A 17,723-nucleotide genomic window follows, 5' to 3' on the forward strand; every position below is an offset into this window, starting at 1 on the left:
CAAAAGATATGTGGGCACCATGGGACAGGAAAGTCTTACCAGGGACAAAGAGCCAACTAATCTCACTGAATTTCTTCAGATTGCTTTCCCCCGTAACTACTGCAGACTGCTTCAGAATGGAAGAAGGTTAAGTGAGTTGGGTGATTAAGAGTAATCCCCTCCTCCGTCGTGAAACACATTTACTCTTCTAACTGAACCTCTATTTCGAATTATTTCAAAATACTCTGAAGCCACCAGGCAGACTGTCTTTCAAAGGGATAACAGATGCATTTTTTACTTGCAAGTATTTCTCTTTGGAAAGGGCTCTCCAATGAAGCAGCACAGTGGTTTGCCTGTTCTAAGGACCTGATTCTTGCCTTCTTTGTGTATTTGAGCCACAGTGAAAGGACACCTAAGGCTGTACAGATTTGACAACATCTTCTCAGGTGAGAGAACACACAAATCCATTCCCTTTCTTATTATTTGAAAACTCTTACTAATTAGAATGAACTTTAGGACAAGAAAGAATTTAGTTGGTTAATGCTATCATTTAATACTACATTAATAAAACTCTGAACCTTCTATATACTAAGAAGAAAACATGCAGAAGGTTTAAAAAACTTCTTGGAGCCCTAGTTAATTTTCTTCGCTATAAAATGGAGTGTTTTGTAAGATTTATATAACTGTATTTGACAGAGTGGATGCTTACTAAATATTAGTCTTCTTCCATTTTTAGGGAAAAAAAAAAAAAAGACAAATGTAGGATTCAAAGAAAGCCAAAAAGTAATGGAGAGGCTTCCTTCTACTCAGGACTGAATCCAGAAGGGATAAGAGGAGGAGCAATGGCCTTTTTCTAATGTTAAGACAGTAACTGATCTTCACACGCTCTCCTCCTACAGATCTAGGGCATTTCAGTCTCAGTCATTCTCACAGAGAAGGATGTATACCTGCTACAACTATCATTTAAGTTGCATTAATTTTTAGTTCATATTTACTTCAGACTTTAAAATAGTTAAATAGCTCAAAGTCACTGAGTCCTGGCTGTTTCTCTTGTGCTGTTTTAGGGGCTTTATGTATAGCATTCCATCTAACCCTTTTAATAACCCTATGAGATAGATGCTGTTTTTACTCTCATTATGCATATGAGGAAGTGGAAACAGAGGGAGGTAATTAAAAGCATGTAGAATGCATTCATAGGCTGAAGTTTGTGTATAAAAGAGCAAATAATTAGATTATGGGAGTGAGAAGACATTTTCTGAACAACACATGATCCAAATCTTAGCCTATTATCAACATGCTCAAGAATCAGCCTTGATATCATACCTGTCCCTGTCCTGCAGGTAGACTGAAGGAGCTTGAAAGGGCATCAGAAGTTGTGCTGCATGTGGATGTTCACATGGGACCTCTTTTCCTGGCTTCTTAGTGTATTATGGGAAGCCAGGTTAAAGGATGCAGATTCTGATTGGGATATGCCCTGAGGATGTTGCTCTTTTCTTCTTTTTAATTCTGATCCCAGTCTAATGAAAGCTTTAAACCTGTGTCCCAGATCAACATACACCCAGTCATGAACACATGTGTGCGTATCTTCTCAGGAGGCGCATGGACTCTGAGGGAGACCTAGTCTTGGTACCAGTGGAGTTGAAGACCTGCAGGTCAAGAGCTTGTTCTGAAATAGGACTGGGGTTAATGATACCTTTGCCCAAAGCCTCTGCCTGTATCACCCCTAAGGAACCAGATCTGCTTGAGAGTGCCCCTAAGCATCTTAAACCAGAATTACTTAGGCAACATCAAGTCCCAACATCAAGTTAGCTTTCTGGGACCTTTGGGTCGGAAATAAAATGGAATAGGTTTGCTTTCTGAGGTTTTCCTCAAAATCAGAAGAAACACCCAGACTTACATGGGAAGACATTCAGTATTTCCCTGAGGAAAGGACAGGCGTCCTTTTTCCTGGGGTTAATTTTTAAGACTTTACGTTCAGAATCTGCATGCATCTTTTTCCACAAGACTCAGAGTTACACTTTGCAGCTTAAGTACAGATGCACCTTTCTTCCATTATCTCCTTTACCTCCAAATGCCAGGTCAAGATATGAGGCCAGAGACAGTAAGAGACTATATCACAAAGAAGTTATTATAGCCAAAGAATGAATGACAAAGTTAGTGACACTTCTTGAGTTTCTTTGTGTAGTATTCCATATACCATATCATGTTTTCTTAAAAATTCCATATGCCCTGGCTTAATATTGCATGTGAGATCTTGGTATGGAGTGATTAACATGAACCATGCTGAAACTTCTGAAGATAACTGAGTAGGAGGAAACTTTTTTAGATAGATTTGCAAAGGAAAGGAAAAGATTCATAAGATCAATTTGGTATCAACTATTAATTCATCTGCCCTGTGAAATTATAAGTAATGTTTAAAATTCTTCCATGTGGTTGTTTATATAGCTCCCAGTACTGACAGAATAACTTATCCATTTAGTTTTATAGGTAATTTAATATCACAGCAAAGTAGTATTTGATTTAGTTGGTTCCAGATCACTATCCTGCAGTAGACGTAATATCAAATACTGTGAGCCCTGATGGCAATAGCCTTTGGAATGCCTTTAACCGTGAAGTAAAGTAACATAGTTTAAGTAAACAAGTATAGTCACCCTTGACCCAAACAATGAACCAGAGGATGTCTCAAGAGGATGAAGGGGACATGAGAACAATACATGTTTGTTACTAGTAACTATACAAAGCTGCTTGAGTTGAACCTGTCATGAAAGAAGTTCACAGAATGTGACATTTTAAAAAGAATTATTCTTTGAATAACTTGTTTTAAAAGTTATTAGAAAGTATTTGTGAAGTTATCCAAAGAAAACAGGTAACAATTTTTACAAATAATAGTTTTCATTAGCTAAAAGGAAGAGAAGGCAATGTTGGGAAGTAGAGAAAGAACTAATGTAATTAGTTCATTGGGCTGAGTAGTGCCTTAAGTTTGTTTTACATGTATCTCTTATCCCTACTGCCTTGTGAGGGATCTAATTCCTTCTTACCTTGTTTATTTAATAAAGAGTCTCCTTTAACAAAGCTTTCTTAATTCTCAGTTTCTAAATGAACTTGGGCTTCCTGCATCATAAGAATATTCATTACCCCACTTTGAGTTGTTCATTGTATTGTTTTTGAATCATTAAACTTTTAAAAAGCAGTTTGCAATCGTCACTTTTCCATTCATTCTGCTTTCTTTTGAACTCTGCATGGGGTGTGTGTGTGTGTGACAGAGAGAGAGAGAGAGGAGAGAGAGAGAGAGAGAGAGAGAGAGAGAGAGAGAGAGAGAGAGAGAGAGAAAAGACCTGAGTCTGCTTTCATGACAGCCACTATAAAGTTACCAATCCCAAAGACTGAAGTGAACCTTTTCCCAGTTCTCTGCCTCCTTTGTGTCGGTAGCTTTTGGCATTGCTGACCCCAATGGTCTCTCCTCCCTCTCCTGATTTTTCTCCTATCTCTCAGATCTTTCTTTCCCTCCTTTGAAGATTCTTTGTTCTCTTTCTTATCAATGTAAACATTCCCCAGGTTCTGTTTTCCTTTTTTTCTCTCTCAAAGTCTTTGAAGTTTACTCCATATTTGTGGCATAAAGTAAGGCCTCTTGGCCAAAGTGTTTCCTAGTCCTAATTTCAAATACTCTTGCTGTATTCAAGGACCCCACTTGTAACTCCATGTTAGTTGTTTCCATTAGGAATACCCCTAGTATCTTACACTCAGCACTGTATAAAGTAGAGCTTTATTCACTTCTCCAAATACTTACACTTATTTTCACTTTTTGATATCTTGGAGTTATCATTGTTAATAACCCTCTCATATCTAACAGTCATTCCTGGTACTGTCTGTCCTCATCCACAAAGTCTGTTGAACCTAGATCCCCTGCACCTCATTCCTCCTATTACCAGCCTCTTCCAGGTTAACAAGTGTGAACTGTGCACAGTGCCTCCCGGGCTCTCTCTCCTCCAGTGGCCCCCTCCCAAACATGCATGTTCCTCACATTTGCTACTAAATTAGATCTTCCCTAAGCAAAGTCTTAATCATGGCAATCTCCGTTTATGTCCTTCCTAGAGTTTTGCGCCAGAGTGCAAATCCCTCATGTCTCACCATAATGCCTCATCTCCCATGAAATTCTATCTATCTTTCATTAGAATTCAGTCAGAACCTCTTGATAAACTTAACTAAATGTCTCTGTCAAGTGGATTATAAAGTATTTATTAAACTTTCTAAATTCTAAGACAGTGGTAACTTGAGGACATGTACTAAGTTAAAGATTCTCAGTGGCAGGGCTGTTTGTCTCCACCTTTATGCACCCATGGAACTCAGTGTAGTGCTGACATTTAGGTGTACTATACAGCTAGCTACCTGCCAAGGAGTGAACTGGTGCTCTAGGGCATCCTTGTGTATGGGGTGCAACTTCAACCCTGCCAAGCAGGGTTTATGAATGTATCTTCTCCTTTCTATGAGACTCTAAGTCTTTGAACATGGAGCTCCAGCTTATAAAGGTACATCCTCAACAATACCTGGCCTGTGGTCCTCCACATTGAAAGCATCCAGTCAATTGATAGATGACTAGTCCTGACTTCTTTCTGTTCAGAAGATGTAAGTTTTCCACAAGCACCATATACAGTGGAAGGAAGAAAAGGGTTCTCCTTTTGGTACTGTCACTCACACTTGCTCTCTTTGGGCTTCAGTTCCTCATTGGTATAATAATGGGATTAGACCAAGTAGCCTTTAATTTCTTTCAGTGCTGATAAAAAGTTCAAACTGGTACACATCCTTGAGAGAGAACAAAGGATGTAAAGGCAGAAGAAAAACAAAAAAGAGAGCATCAAGTGCTTATTCTGCTGCTAAGGAATAAGGGGTTTGACTATTTTACCTGGTGTGAGGTGACTATGGAGTGACAAAATTTTCCTTAAAGTAAGTTCCTTAAAGAATCCTCATGCATGTTTTCAACTGATCTTAAATGAGCCACTTCTATGGGCAGCAGTACATGTGGGCTTTACAAAAGCTTTTTTAAAGACAAGATGTGAGAGGCCTTCATAGATACGGAGAAGTGCTAATTTGATATAATGATATTTGCTACAAGCAGGGGAGCACATATAAAGCTGTCACTAGCAGTTGCAGATAAGATTTAACAATATACTTCAGCAAGGGATGAGACGGCAAGATAAAGAATAGAACCCTGAAAGTCAGCAGTTGGTCCTAACAGTTATACGTGGACAATCAAGAACACATTCATGCAGTGTATGGGAGAGCAATATGGCATGGTGTGACTTGAGGCACTGGGCAATGAGACCAGATTTGTTAAGGGACCTAGAAAGGTTTCATAAGAGGACAGATTGCTGCAGTCAGAAGAGACCATGAGTCAGTGACAGAGAACCAGCATGAAACCTACAGATGACTCTGTGGCCCTGGGAATAAACCTTTTTCAGTAAGAATAGTGATTTTGAGATGCATTGATCAACAAATCATCACTAGGTCGCTTAGAATACTTTCTTCCTCCTACTGACTGTGTGGGAAGAAGGGCACATTTGTCTATTAGAGAATAATTGGGAGTCTTGCTTTATTTATTTAGAAAGCAAATGTCTCTAAAAGGGACACTCCATTCAGTTCAAGTGAATTACAACAAGGGTGATGTTACCTAAATATAGATTGTCCCTTGATTAAAATGAGGCTAAATGTAAGGTCTCAGTATTGTAACTGAACTGCTCCATGTTCTGAAAACATCAGGTTCTTCTTGTGCCTCTGTGGGGTTTGCTTCTGTTCCATCTTCATGGAATGCCCTTCCTTCTCTCTCTCACATATGCCTACTGCTTCCTGATCCATTTTAATGTCATCTTTCCTGTGGAGCCCTTCACACTACTACAGGCTCCTTCCTGGGGAACTCTTTCCTAGCATTTTGAGCTTAGTCCAACACTTCAGTACCCCTTCACTGGTTAAGTAAAGTGTTTGGTAAGGTAAGACCATGAGTTCCTAAAGTGAGAGGTAAGAAGAGGTAGGATAAGCCAGACTTAAAAAATGTGATTTTAAAAAATAAATGTGCCCCTAAATATACTAAGTGGACAATCTACAAAGTTAGAGCAAATGAAAAAAAAAAATTCTGGTTTTGTAATGTATGTCTGGACGAGGCACTAAAATCTCTAAATAAAAGAGTATAAAAGATAATAAAATAATTCCAAAGAGCTCATATATCAATTAACTCAGATGCAGAAAGGTGACTGTTTAAAAAGGGAAAGACTATCTTTAATGAAATGAAATTCACACTGGATAGGTAAGAGGTTTACTTGGTTAATGGAGTAACAGAAAAACAGTTCCAGCTGTTAGCAATGAAAAGATAAATAAGCAATTCCTTATAGGCCTTAGAAGATGGAAAGGAATGCAGGACATTTTGGAGATGATATGAGCACCTAGTTACACCAAAGATGCTCCAATTATTGCTTAATGGATATGAACTTTATTAGAAAATTAATTATCTAAGCCATAGGATAATAACTGTCTGTGGTTGTTATTCCATCCCATTTTGGCTACATTTCTCCTGCAAATTAGTGTGACCCCAAAATGTTTTCAGGATTGTCCAACTTGTCCTAAATTCCGTAAATAAACTCTTTCAGAGGATGCTGTTTTTTTTTTTTTTTTTTGCCATGTCTCTATTATGGTCCTTCACAGATGGACCATTTTTGTCCTTCCAAAGTCTAAGAATAACTCTTTCCGTTATCAAGACATACCAAAATCCAGTTCAGCTGCTCCTGTGGGATTCCAGTTAGTTTAGACACATCTGCTGAGATACACACATTTGAATCCAAATGAAGCTTTTGTTTGATTATACATTTTGAACATTTATGGAGGTTTTTTGGGGCCAAAATGTTTTTCATTTTTTGGCACACCAAACAGAGATCTTCAGTTATAAACACTGCCTTCTGAGCACCTCCAACAGCAATGTAATCTTTTCATGTGAACAGGTGCCTCAGGAAGTTTTTGGAAGGTTTTACACTGAATCAGCTTTCCGATTGGAAACTTTCTGAACACGCAGTCAAATTTGCCAAAGAGACCTTCAAACTTGCTTGAGCAGTTTTCACTCATACAGACATACATTCACACATAGAGACAGCCCAAGTAAAAGCAAATCAGAGCCCTGTAAAACTGAAGTATCTTTCTTAAAGGTTAAATACCATATGCAATCAAACTGAACAAAAAGGAATGCAAGACAGGAGAGAAGGAGCAAATAGCAAGAGGATCTTCATTGAGTGTGTCCCCGAAAAGGCCTTACCTGAGATTTTAAGCTATGCATATTTCCAGTAAAATTTTAATCTCACCTAGTTTCAAATACAGTCAAACCTTTGCATTTTTAAACATTGTGCCATAGTGTATTGCTACTAATTACTTTCACTCAAAAGCCTGTTCAGTTATTTGCAGACACTTCTTTTTCTAACACAAATGGGTCAACCAGACTCAAATGGCAACAAAGAAAAAACATTATTCTCTAAGTCAGGGATTCTTTGGCAAAGCCCATCTCTTACCTGATTTCCCTACAACTTATCCTTTCTAGTTTGAATACAAACTGAAAAGTCGTGACAGAGTAAAATAACTTTTTAAATTTTAAGCTCCAAAGTTATCAGGAAGTAAAATCACTCCTCCACTGGGCATGCCTGGAATTCATGGAGAAATCTGCTTTTAAGTTGTTCTTATGGCCCTGGACCAGATGCTCTAAGGTGGCCAGAAACCTTTGTCTACACCCACTTAGCAGATTTCTGGCTCTTTATCAGGGACTAAGAGGTTTATTTGCAGAAATGAATCATTTCCTTCAAAATATCCCTTACCCTATTTACATGGTTGCATATTCCTTCCATTTTGCTTTCCCCCTACTGCTTTACTGAGGGAATTAATTATCTAGGAGAACGGGAACACACAGTAAGTACATCTGAGATCCAGGATAAGACACAGTATGTCATCTATTAGGCCTGGCTAAGACCAGCAGCTGATGCTAAATGGGAAGGAACATGCACCAAATGTTTTTTAATCACAAAGTTAGTAATTAATTGCTCTTTAAAATACATTTTATGCTTCTTTCTGTCTGTGTACATGAAATGCACATTTATTACATGCCAAAAATTACAACATTATGGTTTAAATGTGACTGGCACGGAAGTCCGGAAACCAGAGTTAATGTTCCCACAGCAACTTTAATTCTGTCCGTGTGCACATGTAGAGCTATAATAGTCTTCCGTTTCAGGATAATACATATAGATGGTTTGGGGAGGGAAGCTAAAGACCCATATCCTCAACTGTAGTTACAGGAAAGAAACAAAGGCTAAAAGCTCTGCTCCTTTCCACATACGTGGATAAAAACAATGTCCCCACACCCGGTGTTGTGCAATCAGGGAATGAAAGAATCTGCTGTGATGTCGCACTCAAGGGGACAGTTTCTGTTGCTGTGGGAACCTGAACTTTGCATTTCCTGACTTGGGGGTAATTAAAATGTCAGCCTTAATGTGGCATTAATGGAGTTTGCCATAAAAATCCTCTTTGTTTTGTTCTCTCAAAAATTGCTTAAAAGTTCAAAATGAGCCAAGTGTACTAAAAATTTTAATCACAGGGACTTGGATGGGTTAAGCAATGGGTTGGGAGGGACAAGGCCAAAGAGTGGATGGCAAGAGACAGCAAAGGAAGAGCCCACAGTCTCCTCGACAGCATTCAGCCCCAGCAGTGTTATGCTACCTACAGAACTAAACTTAAACTCACCCACACAACAGCTTGGTAATGAATAAAGGTTAAGTTAAAAATAAATAAAAACTGTTAATGCGTAAATGCATCTCGGCAAGGACACAAAAAACAAGACAGTCTGATGAGTCCAGTGCAAAACACGGGAAGGTAAGTAACCACAGAAATCAACTTCCAACAAAAGAAAAGACATCAGACTAGGTGGAACTACAGCCAGAAATAGGGAGGACCTACCAGGGGGAGAAGATCACATCTCCCTTCAACAGGAGCCTTATTTGGGGGAAAACAAAATGGAAGAAATATGCAAGTGAAAGTTCTGGTTGGGTCTATCACATGAGTATGACTGTGATGTGCTACAGCTTGATAGCTGTCAAAAAGGCTTTTCATATGGAGAGTTTCGGCTGCTCTACTGACTTGGTTTAGTCCTGTTTAAGCATTTGAAGAGAGAGCTTGGCTCAGTGCATACTCAGCCTGTTCAGGGGGTAACTACCCTGTCAAACACCTCGGGTTTTCTAACCTTTGCATCCGCAAACTCATCTTAATGTCTTCCATTATCATCATCTGAATTTGATTACCATTAGATGTTTAGAAATGGTATAGAGGTGACAAGCTAGAAGGTAATGGGGGAGTACTGCTGAAAGGAAATTGTGTTAGTGGGTGCATCCAAAGGAGCAGGCACTTCAGTAGCAGTGTTAACAGCACCATTTCATATATCTCATTTGTATTCCTTCTTGTTTTGAATATTACTAGGATCTTTTGCTAAATTTGAAGTGGCTCAGCAGGTTAAATAGCCAACTGAGAATTTAAGGGGTCAAACTGGTCATCTTTGCTCGAAAGTGTGGCCTGCGTCCTTCTTATGCAAAAACACTGTGGCTTGCCCATCCTTCCCACTTCATAGCAAGAGCTGACTTCTCTTTTGTGGGGATCATTTATCAAGTGTGGTTTTATAACCAATCACCAATATGAGTAGTTGTGCATTTCCAAGATCACTGTTTATAGCCAGGAATGCCATCTTCAGACCTTGAATAGAGATTTCTGGCTGCTCACAATGAAAGCAAACCCATAAACACGCCTCAGTATCCAAATGAGTTAACTGAGGGCAAGTCACATCCATCTATCTGGGTGTCAATTTTCTCAGTTTTCTCATCTGTAAATTGGGAAGAATCTTGCTGACCGACAGAAAATGGGCATTAAGGCATGACTAAGAATAATTTTGCTAAACACATGATAAACAAAAAGGTGCTATAAAAATTCAAGCACTTGTGAAAGCTTGGAACACCACACACTGGTGGAATGTTCCTGAAGTTAAAGAGACTAACAAGTCAAGGGCACTATTTTTAAATGCCCCAAATCTGTTAGTTCTAAATAGGAACTGAATAATTTACCTTAAAGAAATTAGGCTTTTAAATTAATCTATGGTAAGAATGACATTTGAAAGTAAAAAAAAAAAAAAATCCTCTTGAATGCAAGAAGAGCATCCAAAAATTTTAACAGCTTAAAATAAACTTCTTTCCTGTCTTCTCTCAAGCAATCTCCAAATGGACAGATTTCTGTGAATCTTTCCTAAAAACAATTTTCTTCTAAGTGTAGGCTCAAATCAGGACAAACTACACTCTAAATATGTTTGGAGAAAAGTATAATCAATTTAAACAACAGGTTGGAACAGAGAAGACTTATACATCTTAATGGCAAAATCAAAATGACTTTATAAACAGCTGGAGATTAGGTTTCTCCTCCCAGTTCCTTCTCCTTCCAACTGCATTCAGACACCCTACTGAGCTCTGCTCTGCTGGCTTTCATAGGGTCTGTGGCGCCAGCATACTCCTATTGTTCCTTAAATGTGTGCATGCTAGTAAGGCTAGTAAGGTCTGGCCAGAGGACGCTTACAGTAAAGTATAATAATAAATGATGCTCAATGCTTTTTCTCCTCTGTAACAGGAGATTTTCGGACTAAGGCAATTCTGTGTAATCTTCCCCATAAGGAGTGGCAGAAAGCCAGGCGATGAAGGTCTGCATGCAGAAGCTCCAGCCATTCCCCACAGAGACAGGCCACCTTCCTGGTAGGTGACACAGTGTGCACATGTCTCTGGGCACAGTGCCATGCTAGTTTCCAATTCTTCCTGTAATTACTATCACACTGAAGATTGCCAGGCAAGAAAGTCCAAGGATGTGACTATGATGATGGTCTAGAGAACACAGTCCCTGCTTCTGTCCCTGTATGTCGCTGTAGAAGCTGGAATGTTGGGCAAATCACATAGGTCATAGAGATTTAGATCTATTTGCTTCTCTTTCCATTGTCTAGAGACAAAGTGCAGTCTCAGCCCAACCATACAGAGAACAAGTTCTCTTCATGCCAACCCCTGCTCCTCAGTCTCATCCCTGTATTTAGAGGCTACTATGATGTAGTGAGTAGGGAATCTCCCATTCAGTCACATCTTGCCCTCTTTGCAGAATTTTACATCTGTTCAGTAAGAGATGTAGAATCTCATTTCCTAATTAATAATTTTTGTCTTTGCAGACAGGATAAATGGAGTCCTTTTTTGAGATAAAACTTTCTTGGTCTTATCTTACTCATTCTAAAGAACATGCAGCTCTTTGCCTGTTACCAGACACCCTGTATCAAGATCAGTTCAAAAGAGTTGTTGGGTATCTTAAAAGTAAAAGGAATATTTTTGAGGTTGGTATTGTCAACACATGTGTTTCTCTCTGAAGTATAGGGTTATGTTTCAGAAAGAGAAAAAAATCTTCTAACGTGATTTATCAACTTACTTAAAATAGAATTTAAGAAGTGACTTCCAGATTAGTGAGAAGACAGCAAAAATAAACAGCAAAGAAGCGATTTCAATAGTGACGATCTCATTAAGCCGCCCATTTCCAAATTTAGCCCTGAAGCAGTTTTTTTTAATTAAAAAATATTTTTAACCTGACTTCTTATTGGCTATGGTGAAGTCTGGGTGGTTTTTGAATTCTTGGAAGCCATTCTTTTTTCTTCTGTAAATTCATGCTGTCCTTTTAACCACTTCAAAATAAATTAAAAACTGGAAAGACAGAACTTCAGCCAAGCTACATGAGACTCCAATAACTAATGCAAATCTGACTTGTGTTATGTAATTTCAAAATGGATGTTTCCTTGTGTCTAACTGGCCTTCTGAGGTCCATATTTGGTTGTTTCATTTAGTAATGATGGAAGTGGCTTTATTCAGAGCAAGAATATTTAGAAAGCAGCAGACTTCTCTTTCTGAGTTAATGTTATGAAAGAGAATGTGGTTCATACAATTAATTAGCCTTTTGAGGCCAAATGGCTGGTTACCTGACTTTAAAATACTCTGTAGCTTTGGAAATATATAGATGGCTGAATCAAAATGGTGGCACATTACTTTTGGGTACTTCTGAAGACCAAATGCAAACAGCTTGCTCTGAATGTAAAACAGCCAGAACCCAGGGGGACGCACTGTTCCAAGCACGGTGAAGACACTATCACCTTCCTGGTGTACTCACAATCAGATGACCCGGTGTGAGCGTGAGAGTTTGTCAGTGAATGTGTTGAGTGGATGAGGGCTGGGTCTGGAGACAAAACAGCTTCAAAGTTCAGGCAGGGAAGGCCCGGTTTGGCGCTGGATCCACCCGGCTGAGTAATCTCATTCTCCTCAGATGCCTTCTGGTTTTCAGCTGTCTTGGGTTTCTTCCTGAAAATAAACAAAGGGCCCTTTGAAGGAACTGACTGCATATTTGGGAAAAGGCATTTTTAGAATCTGTTAAAGATAACTTGATTTTTTTTTTTTTCCTGAAGGGGGATGGGAGGGAGTCCAGTATGTCCCTTGTTTTAAAACAAGCTGATTCTTGTTTTTTTCCCTCCAGTAATGGCCTAACTGGGAACACATGAAAGCATATGGGCCAAGCAAACAGCGCCGCATTTGGACTCTGTTGGCTGTATAAAAAGACCCTGTCCCAGAACTCTAGACAGCTTGAGCTACGTACGGCTGACATTATCCAAGAAAGCATCCCCCAACCCCCTTAGAGTTTTAACATGGTCTGGAAAAATACTAGTTGAGGTTTTTACCGTTCTAGCATTTGTCAGGAAGCTTAGAGACAGGACCCGTGGAGTAATGGGAGGAGCACTGGACTGGGAGTCAGGAGACTTGAGCTATGGTACTAGCTGTGCCTCTAATTTGCTGTGTGGCCTTGGGCACCTCACTTCACCTCTCTGGGCTTCAGTTTCCTCATCTGTAAAATAAAGGGCTTGGATTAGGAGGCCTTAAAGGTTCCTTCCAGCTTTAAATTTCTATTCATGGAACACATTATGGAACATTCAACTTTCTTGCTGTTATTAGAGTTTACTTCAAATCAATACATAATTTCAAATCACAATCTAAATTTGCAGGCTGTACAGATGAGAGGGGTAGTGGTGTAGGTTTTTGTTAAAGTAGCAAGTGAAAAGTGACAAGAGAGCTTAGATTCTAGTAGGTAAAGAGGGAAGGCGTCATACAGAGACTCTCTACTCTTATTCTTTATTCATCCTATGCTTAAGATTCTCTTTGCATTTTGATTTAGTGCATTCTCCTAGAGTTTAGAAGTTTGATTGTGTGTTTTGGATGAGAGGAAGAGATGGGTGAAGGGAATTAGAAAGTCACCTAGTAATTGTTATTTAGGGTCAGGGACAGGCAGTGAAATACTTCAGCTATCAGTCACCTCAGGGACCCTCACCCCAAGACAACACAACTGATGTTCATTAATAAATTAGCTTATAATATAGGTACTTTAGAATGTAGCCAAACTGTATTATTAGTCCTTGAATATGTCCCCAGTTTCCTTGGCTTTGTGCCTTTTTCTATTACTATGAGGATAGTAACCAGAGCAAGCAATTTTTTTTTCATAGAAGATTATGTGTGGTACATAATTTGTTGTAAGTAGATTTGTTTCCATGCTTCCCTTGTTTCTACGAGCATGGCACTGGACTTGTTATACAGAATATTTCATACTGAAATTTGTTGTACTGGGTATTAAATCTGTCCTCACAGAATATGGTGTTATGATTAGTATGCTGAGTTTTTATCCAACAGGTTGTAAGATCAAATCTGTTTCTTCAGAGGGCAGAAGGCAGAAATAGCATGGTAAAGATGAGAATAGAGGGAAAACTTTGACATCTTTTTCAGTATGAAGAATGCCAATATAAGAGAAACAACAAACTGCTATGCCTTAGCCATGGCTGAATAGGTGACTCTGGGACTAACCTACGAATTTGTGTCTCTGTGGAACACCAAGGATATGGTATTCTGGTTTTCACTTTAAGAAAGTAGCCAAGATCAGTTTCTAAAGTCCAGCTCCTCTTTTCCCTAAAAACCAGTGCTTCCTTTAAGTTCCCTATTTCTGTCATTGCTGTCTGTTGCTAGGCCGGAAATCTCAGGCTCATTATATACCTTCCTTTGCTTTAAAGACAGTCCATCATTGAGGGTGACAATTCTGCCCTTTTCTTTCTTTCTACTTTCCACACTTGTGATTCCTTTCAAATTCCATGCAATTACCTTGTGGCTTCAAAATTCTTCAACGTTCCCACCAAGTCCCAGAATCTACCTTATTGGTTCTACACCTTTACTCAAGTTATTTTTCTTGCTTTGAACATCCTTTTTGTTTGTTTTGAGCCCAGGCTGGCCTCAAACTCATGATCCTCCTGCCTTAATCTCCAGAGTGCTGGGATTACAGGCATGTGTTACTATGCCTGGCTTGAACATCTTTCTCATCTCTGTCTGTTGAAATCAAACTTACCCTTCATGCTTATTAAATGCTATTTCCATCTTATACTTGCCTGGATTCTCCTCTACTTGATAGGACTTCTCCTCCCCACCTCTTTCTCTGCAATCCCCAAACACTTTTTACTAATCTTATTTCACTCACTAAGGTTTGTTTTAGTAATGGTTATTTATGTGCTTATTCCTTCTGTGAGACAGTAACCTCTCTGAGGATGAGGAAATGTCTTAAGTATTTTTATATTCTCTGTGTTCATCCATTTTTTTCTTTCCTCCTTCCCTTTCATCATTCATTTATTCACATATTCATTTTGCAAATATTTACTAGGTGCTTATGATGTGCCAATATGAATGAGGGAAGTAAACAAGCCCGGTTCCTGTCCTCCCAGAGTTCACTGTCTAGTCTATACTGTGAACCACAGCAACTTACACGATCTGTCATTCAAGAACTGTTTGTCGATGGAATGAAATGGAGCTGAAATTAAAGTGTACTTGGAGAATCATCTGAATCCCAATTAAATTTCCTATTCTTTATGCCATGATGTGTGCCTAGACTGGTTGCTCTTTCTTTGAATCCATGAAGGCATTTGACAAGAGTGGTACCATTTTGTTCAGTAGGGCTAGGCTAGTCCTCATACTTCATTTAAAGATAGAGACTAAACACCAGTGACAAATACCACCTAGCAGAAAAGAAAAAAAGATGATGTCACTGCTTATAGACAAGGTCTAGGCTAGTTTCAGATGTGGGGTTCAGAATATTACTGACATTCTCTTTTCTGCGTGAGTTCCACATGACTCTTACTTGTAACTTGCCGAAACTGTAGTGTTGTTCATATCGACATCCTTGCTTCCTGCTCTGGACTTGATTTTGCTTCCTACCTGACATGTTGCACCATAGCCCTTGTTTTTTGCTTTGAGGATCACCCTTGGAGACCATTCATGCCATAGAGACATTACAGCCACCTCTACAAACAGGAAATATTTAAAACCAATCTTTTTTGGCTCACTCCCTCATTTCTTAATATCACTTTACTTATCCTTTTTTACCACTAGGCTATTTTCCACCTGCACAGATAATAGAGAACTACTCACTGTCTTCTGAAGCAACTTATTTCCCATTTTAACCTCTTTCACAGTTCTTTTGGGTTCCCTTTTCTGGAGCTGAAACACACTAAAACAGCACCGGTATGTCTGACAAATACAGGTGCTGTTATGCGACCCATTTTTATAGTTCATAGTTTATTAAGGAGGAAAAAGCAAGCTTTGCTGTAATTAATTGGAAAACCCTTTTTGGTTGCAATAAACACGGCGCATCTGAAGACAATCCTCTGTGAACCTCTATGCTCTGCACTATTCCCTGGAGCCTCTAGGGGGCAGCAGTACACTGGCTGACTCCGGGCAGCATTTCAGAGGCAGACTCCTACCAGAACCTTCCTCCTGGTCACTATGCCAAAGGTTGGTTTGCCAAGTTCTCTTGCCTCTCTCTCTGTCTCTCTCTCTCTCCCTCTCTATTCACTCCCCTTTCTTTCACTCTGTTAAAATTATATACTCTGATGAAGTTGCCCCTCAACTGGAAAACGAAAGCTCCAATAAAAAAGTTAGACAAGCCAACAATAACAAAGAAAGAAACCAGGGAAAAGGGGAAACGAGGCTGATGAGGGGGACGGACTTGAGAATAAGAAAAGGGCAGATGTTTTGTAAATATATGCAAAGCAAAACTGGGTGTACCCTGAACACTTCCACAGAGAAACAGACCAATCATTGTGTACTTCCTCCTGCTACACTGGTGGAGCACTGCATTCAAAAAAAAAAAAAAAAAAAACAGTGTGGCTGCAGGCACCCGCCTTTCAACGGTCAGCTCTGACATTCTGACTGAACATCTCCCAATTGTCCAAAGAGAACAAAAACATTTTCATCCCCCCACTGCGAACATTTCTGTTAATGAGAAAAAGGCTGCTTCAAGAACTAAGAAGGCGTTTTAAGGTGACTGGCAGCTGAGTTAGCCAGCAGAACCTTCTGGTTTTTAACTCTCCCTGTGCTGGCTCTCACAGCAAGGTCTGGGCTGAAACATAGCAGTGAGCAAGGCTGTGGAGGATGTTGGCTCTTTCCTAACTAGACCATATTGTATGTGGAAAGAAATATGCATTAAAACATATGGATGAGATGTTAGGTATTAAGCATGTTAAATGCATGGAAATTAACCAGATCGGTGGCATTTGATGTATATATTTCTCACTTCTTTGCACATATTGCACACATACAGTGATGGCAATGCTTTCTGCAACATATGGAAAAATAAATATTTTATCCGTGTGAGCTCTTATCAGTCTCCAGGGTCTGTTGAGAGGAGAGTGCTCTCTTCTATCTTCCTCTCCCAATTCTCTCCCTTCACTGCGCACCCACCCTCTCCTGCACATTTACATGCCTTCCATTTATCAGCCTGGTTGGATAGGAAAGAATTACTCAGAACTGCCTTTTGATAAATAATTACTCAGTCATTGGATCAGGATAATTTAGATCAGTGATGCCTCCCCCAGCCTTTTTGGAGTGGTAACCATTTCCCTACCCTGCTCTGCCACAGTAGACTGGACAGGGGAAGAGGAGGTGGCAACAAATCACCCCAGTGAGAGTGAAACAGAAAAACTGAAGTAGCTATGTGCTCTAGGCAGGTTACTCTGCATCACCGAGCCTCATTTGCCTCATTTGTAAAAGGGGATAAAGAATACTGACCTCCTAAGGCTGTTGTGAGGAATAAATAAGATGAGCCTGTAAAGAGATTAGTGTAGTGCTGGCACACAGTAAGTATTCACTAATGGTAGTTCCTTTCATTGCATTAGTTTGGTGGTTTTCATCACGTTAGCTGTACAATAAGATATTTCCTCATCTTAGTAATCTTTTTACTATCTAGATCCAGGGCAAGGGCAAATGGATTGTTATTGTAGCAAAGGCAGAAAGAATGCTAGAATAAACAATCTCTTCTTCAACACTCTGATCTTACTGTATTTCCCTCCTGACACCTCCTTTCTGTTCACGTTTGTCATTGTTGTGACTGTACCAAGAGCTCCTTGAAGCTGAAGGTCAAGCAAGCTGCACTTGGCCTATAGAAGCCCATCAAACTTGAACACTATGGCCTATTCGCTGAAAGAAACCTACAGTGCTCTTGCTTATCACGCTTCCTTACAATTTATCCTTTCACGACTTGGTCCAATATTCTCACATCAATTTAAAATGTTTTTATGATTAAAGCATTTTATTCTC

The 17,723-nt window shown here is 39.4% G+C and overlaps 1 protein-coding gene and 1 long non-coding RNA gene across 9 annotated transcripts in view; one reads left to right on the forward strand and one right to left on the reverse strand.

Annotated features, from left to right (window-relative positions):
* Zbtb20 (zinc finger and BTB domain containing 20) overlaps positions 1-17,723 on the reverse strand; it is an 815,899-nt gene that overhangs the window by 59,504 nt on the left and 738,672 nt on the right. For 6 of the 8 annotated variants that reach the window (XM_074073198.1, XM_074073194.1, XM_074073196.1 and 3 more), the window contains one exon: positions 12,220-12,407. In XM_074073198.1, the coding sequence (XP_073929299.1) occupies positions 12,220-12,407 (188 nt within the window). Of the gene's footprint in view, positions 1-12,219; positions 12,408-12,781; positions 12,946-17,723 lie in introns of those variants that run through there. The other 2 variants (XM_074073193.1, XR_012447947.1) reach the window with 2 other exon arrangements.
* On the forward strand, positions 122-15,299 carry LOC141423242 (uncharacterized). The gene is made up of 3 exons (XR_012447953.1): positions 122-425; positions 10,660-10,781; positions 14,794-15,299. It is a non-coding gene; the product is annotated as an uncharacterized lncRNA (long non-coding RNA).

Source organism: Castor canadensis, chromosome 5, assembly GCF_047511655.1.
Source record: "Castor canadensis chromosome 5, mCasCan1.hap1v2, whole genome shotgun sequence".
NCBI lineage: Eukaryota > Metazoa > Chordata > Mammalia > Rodentia > Castoridae > Castor > Castor canadensis.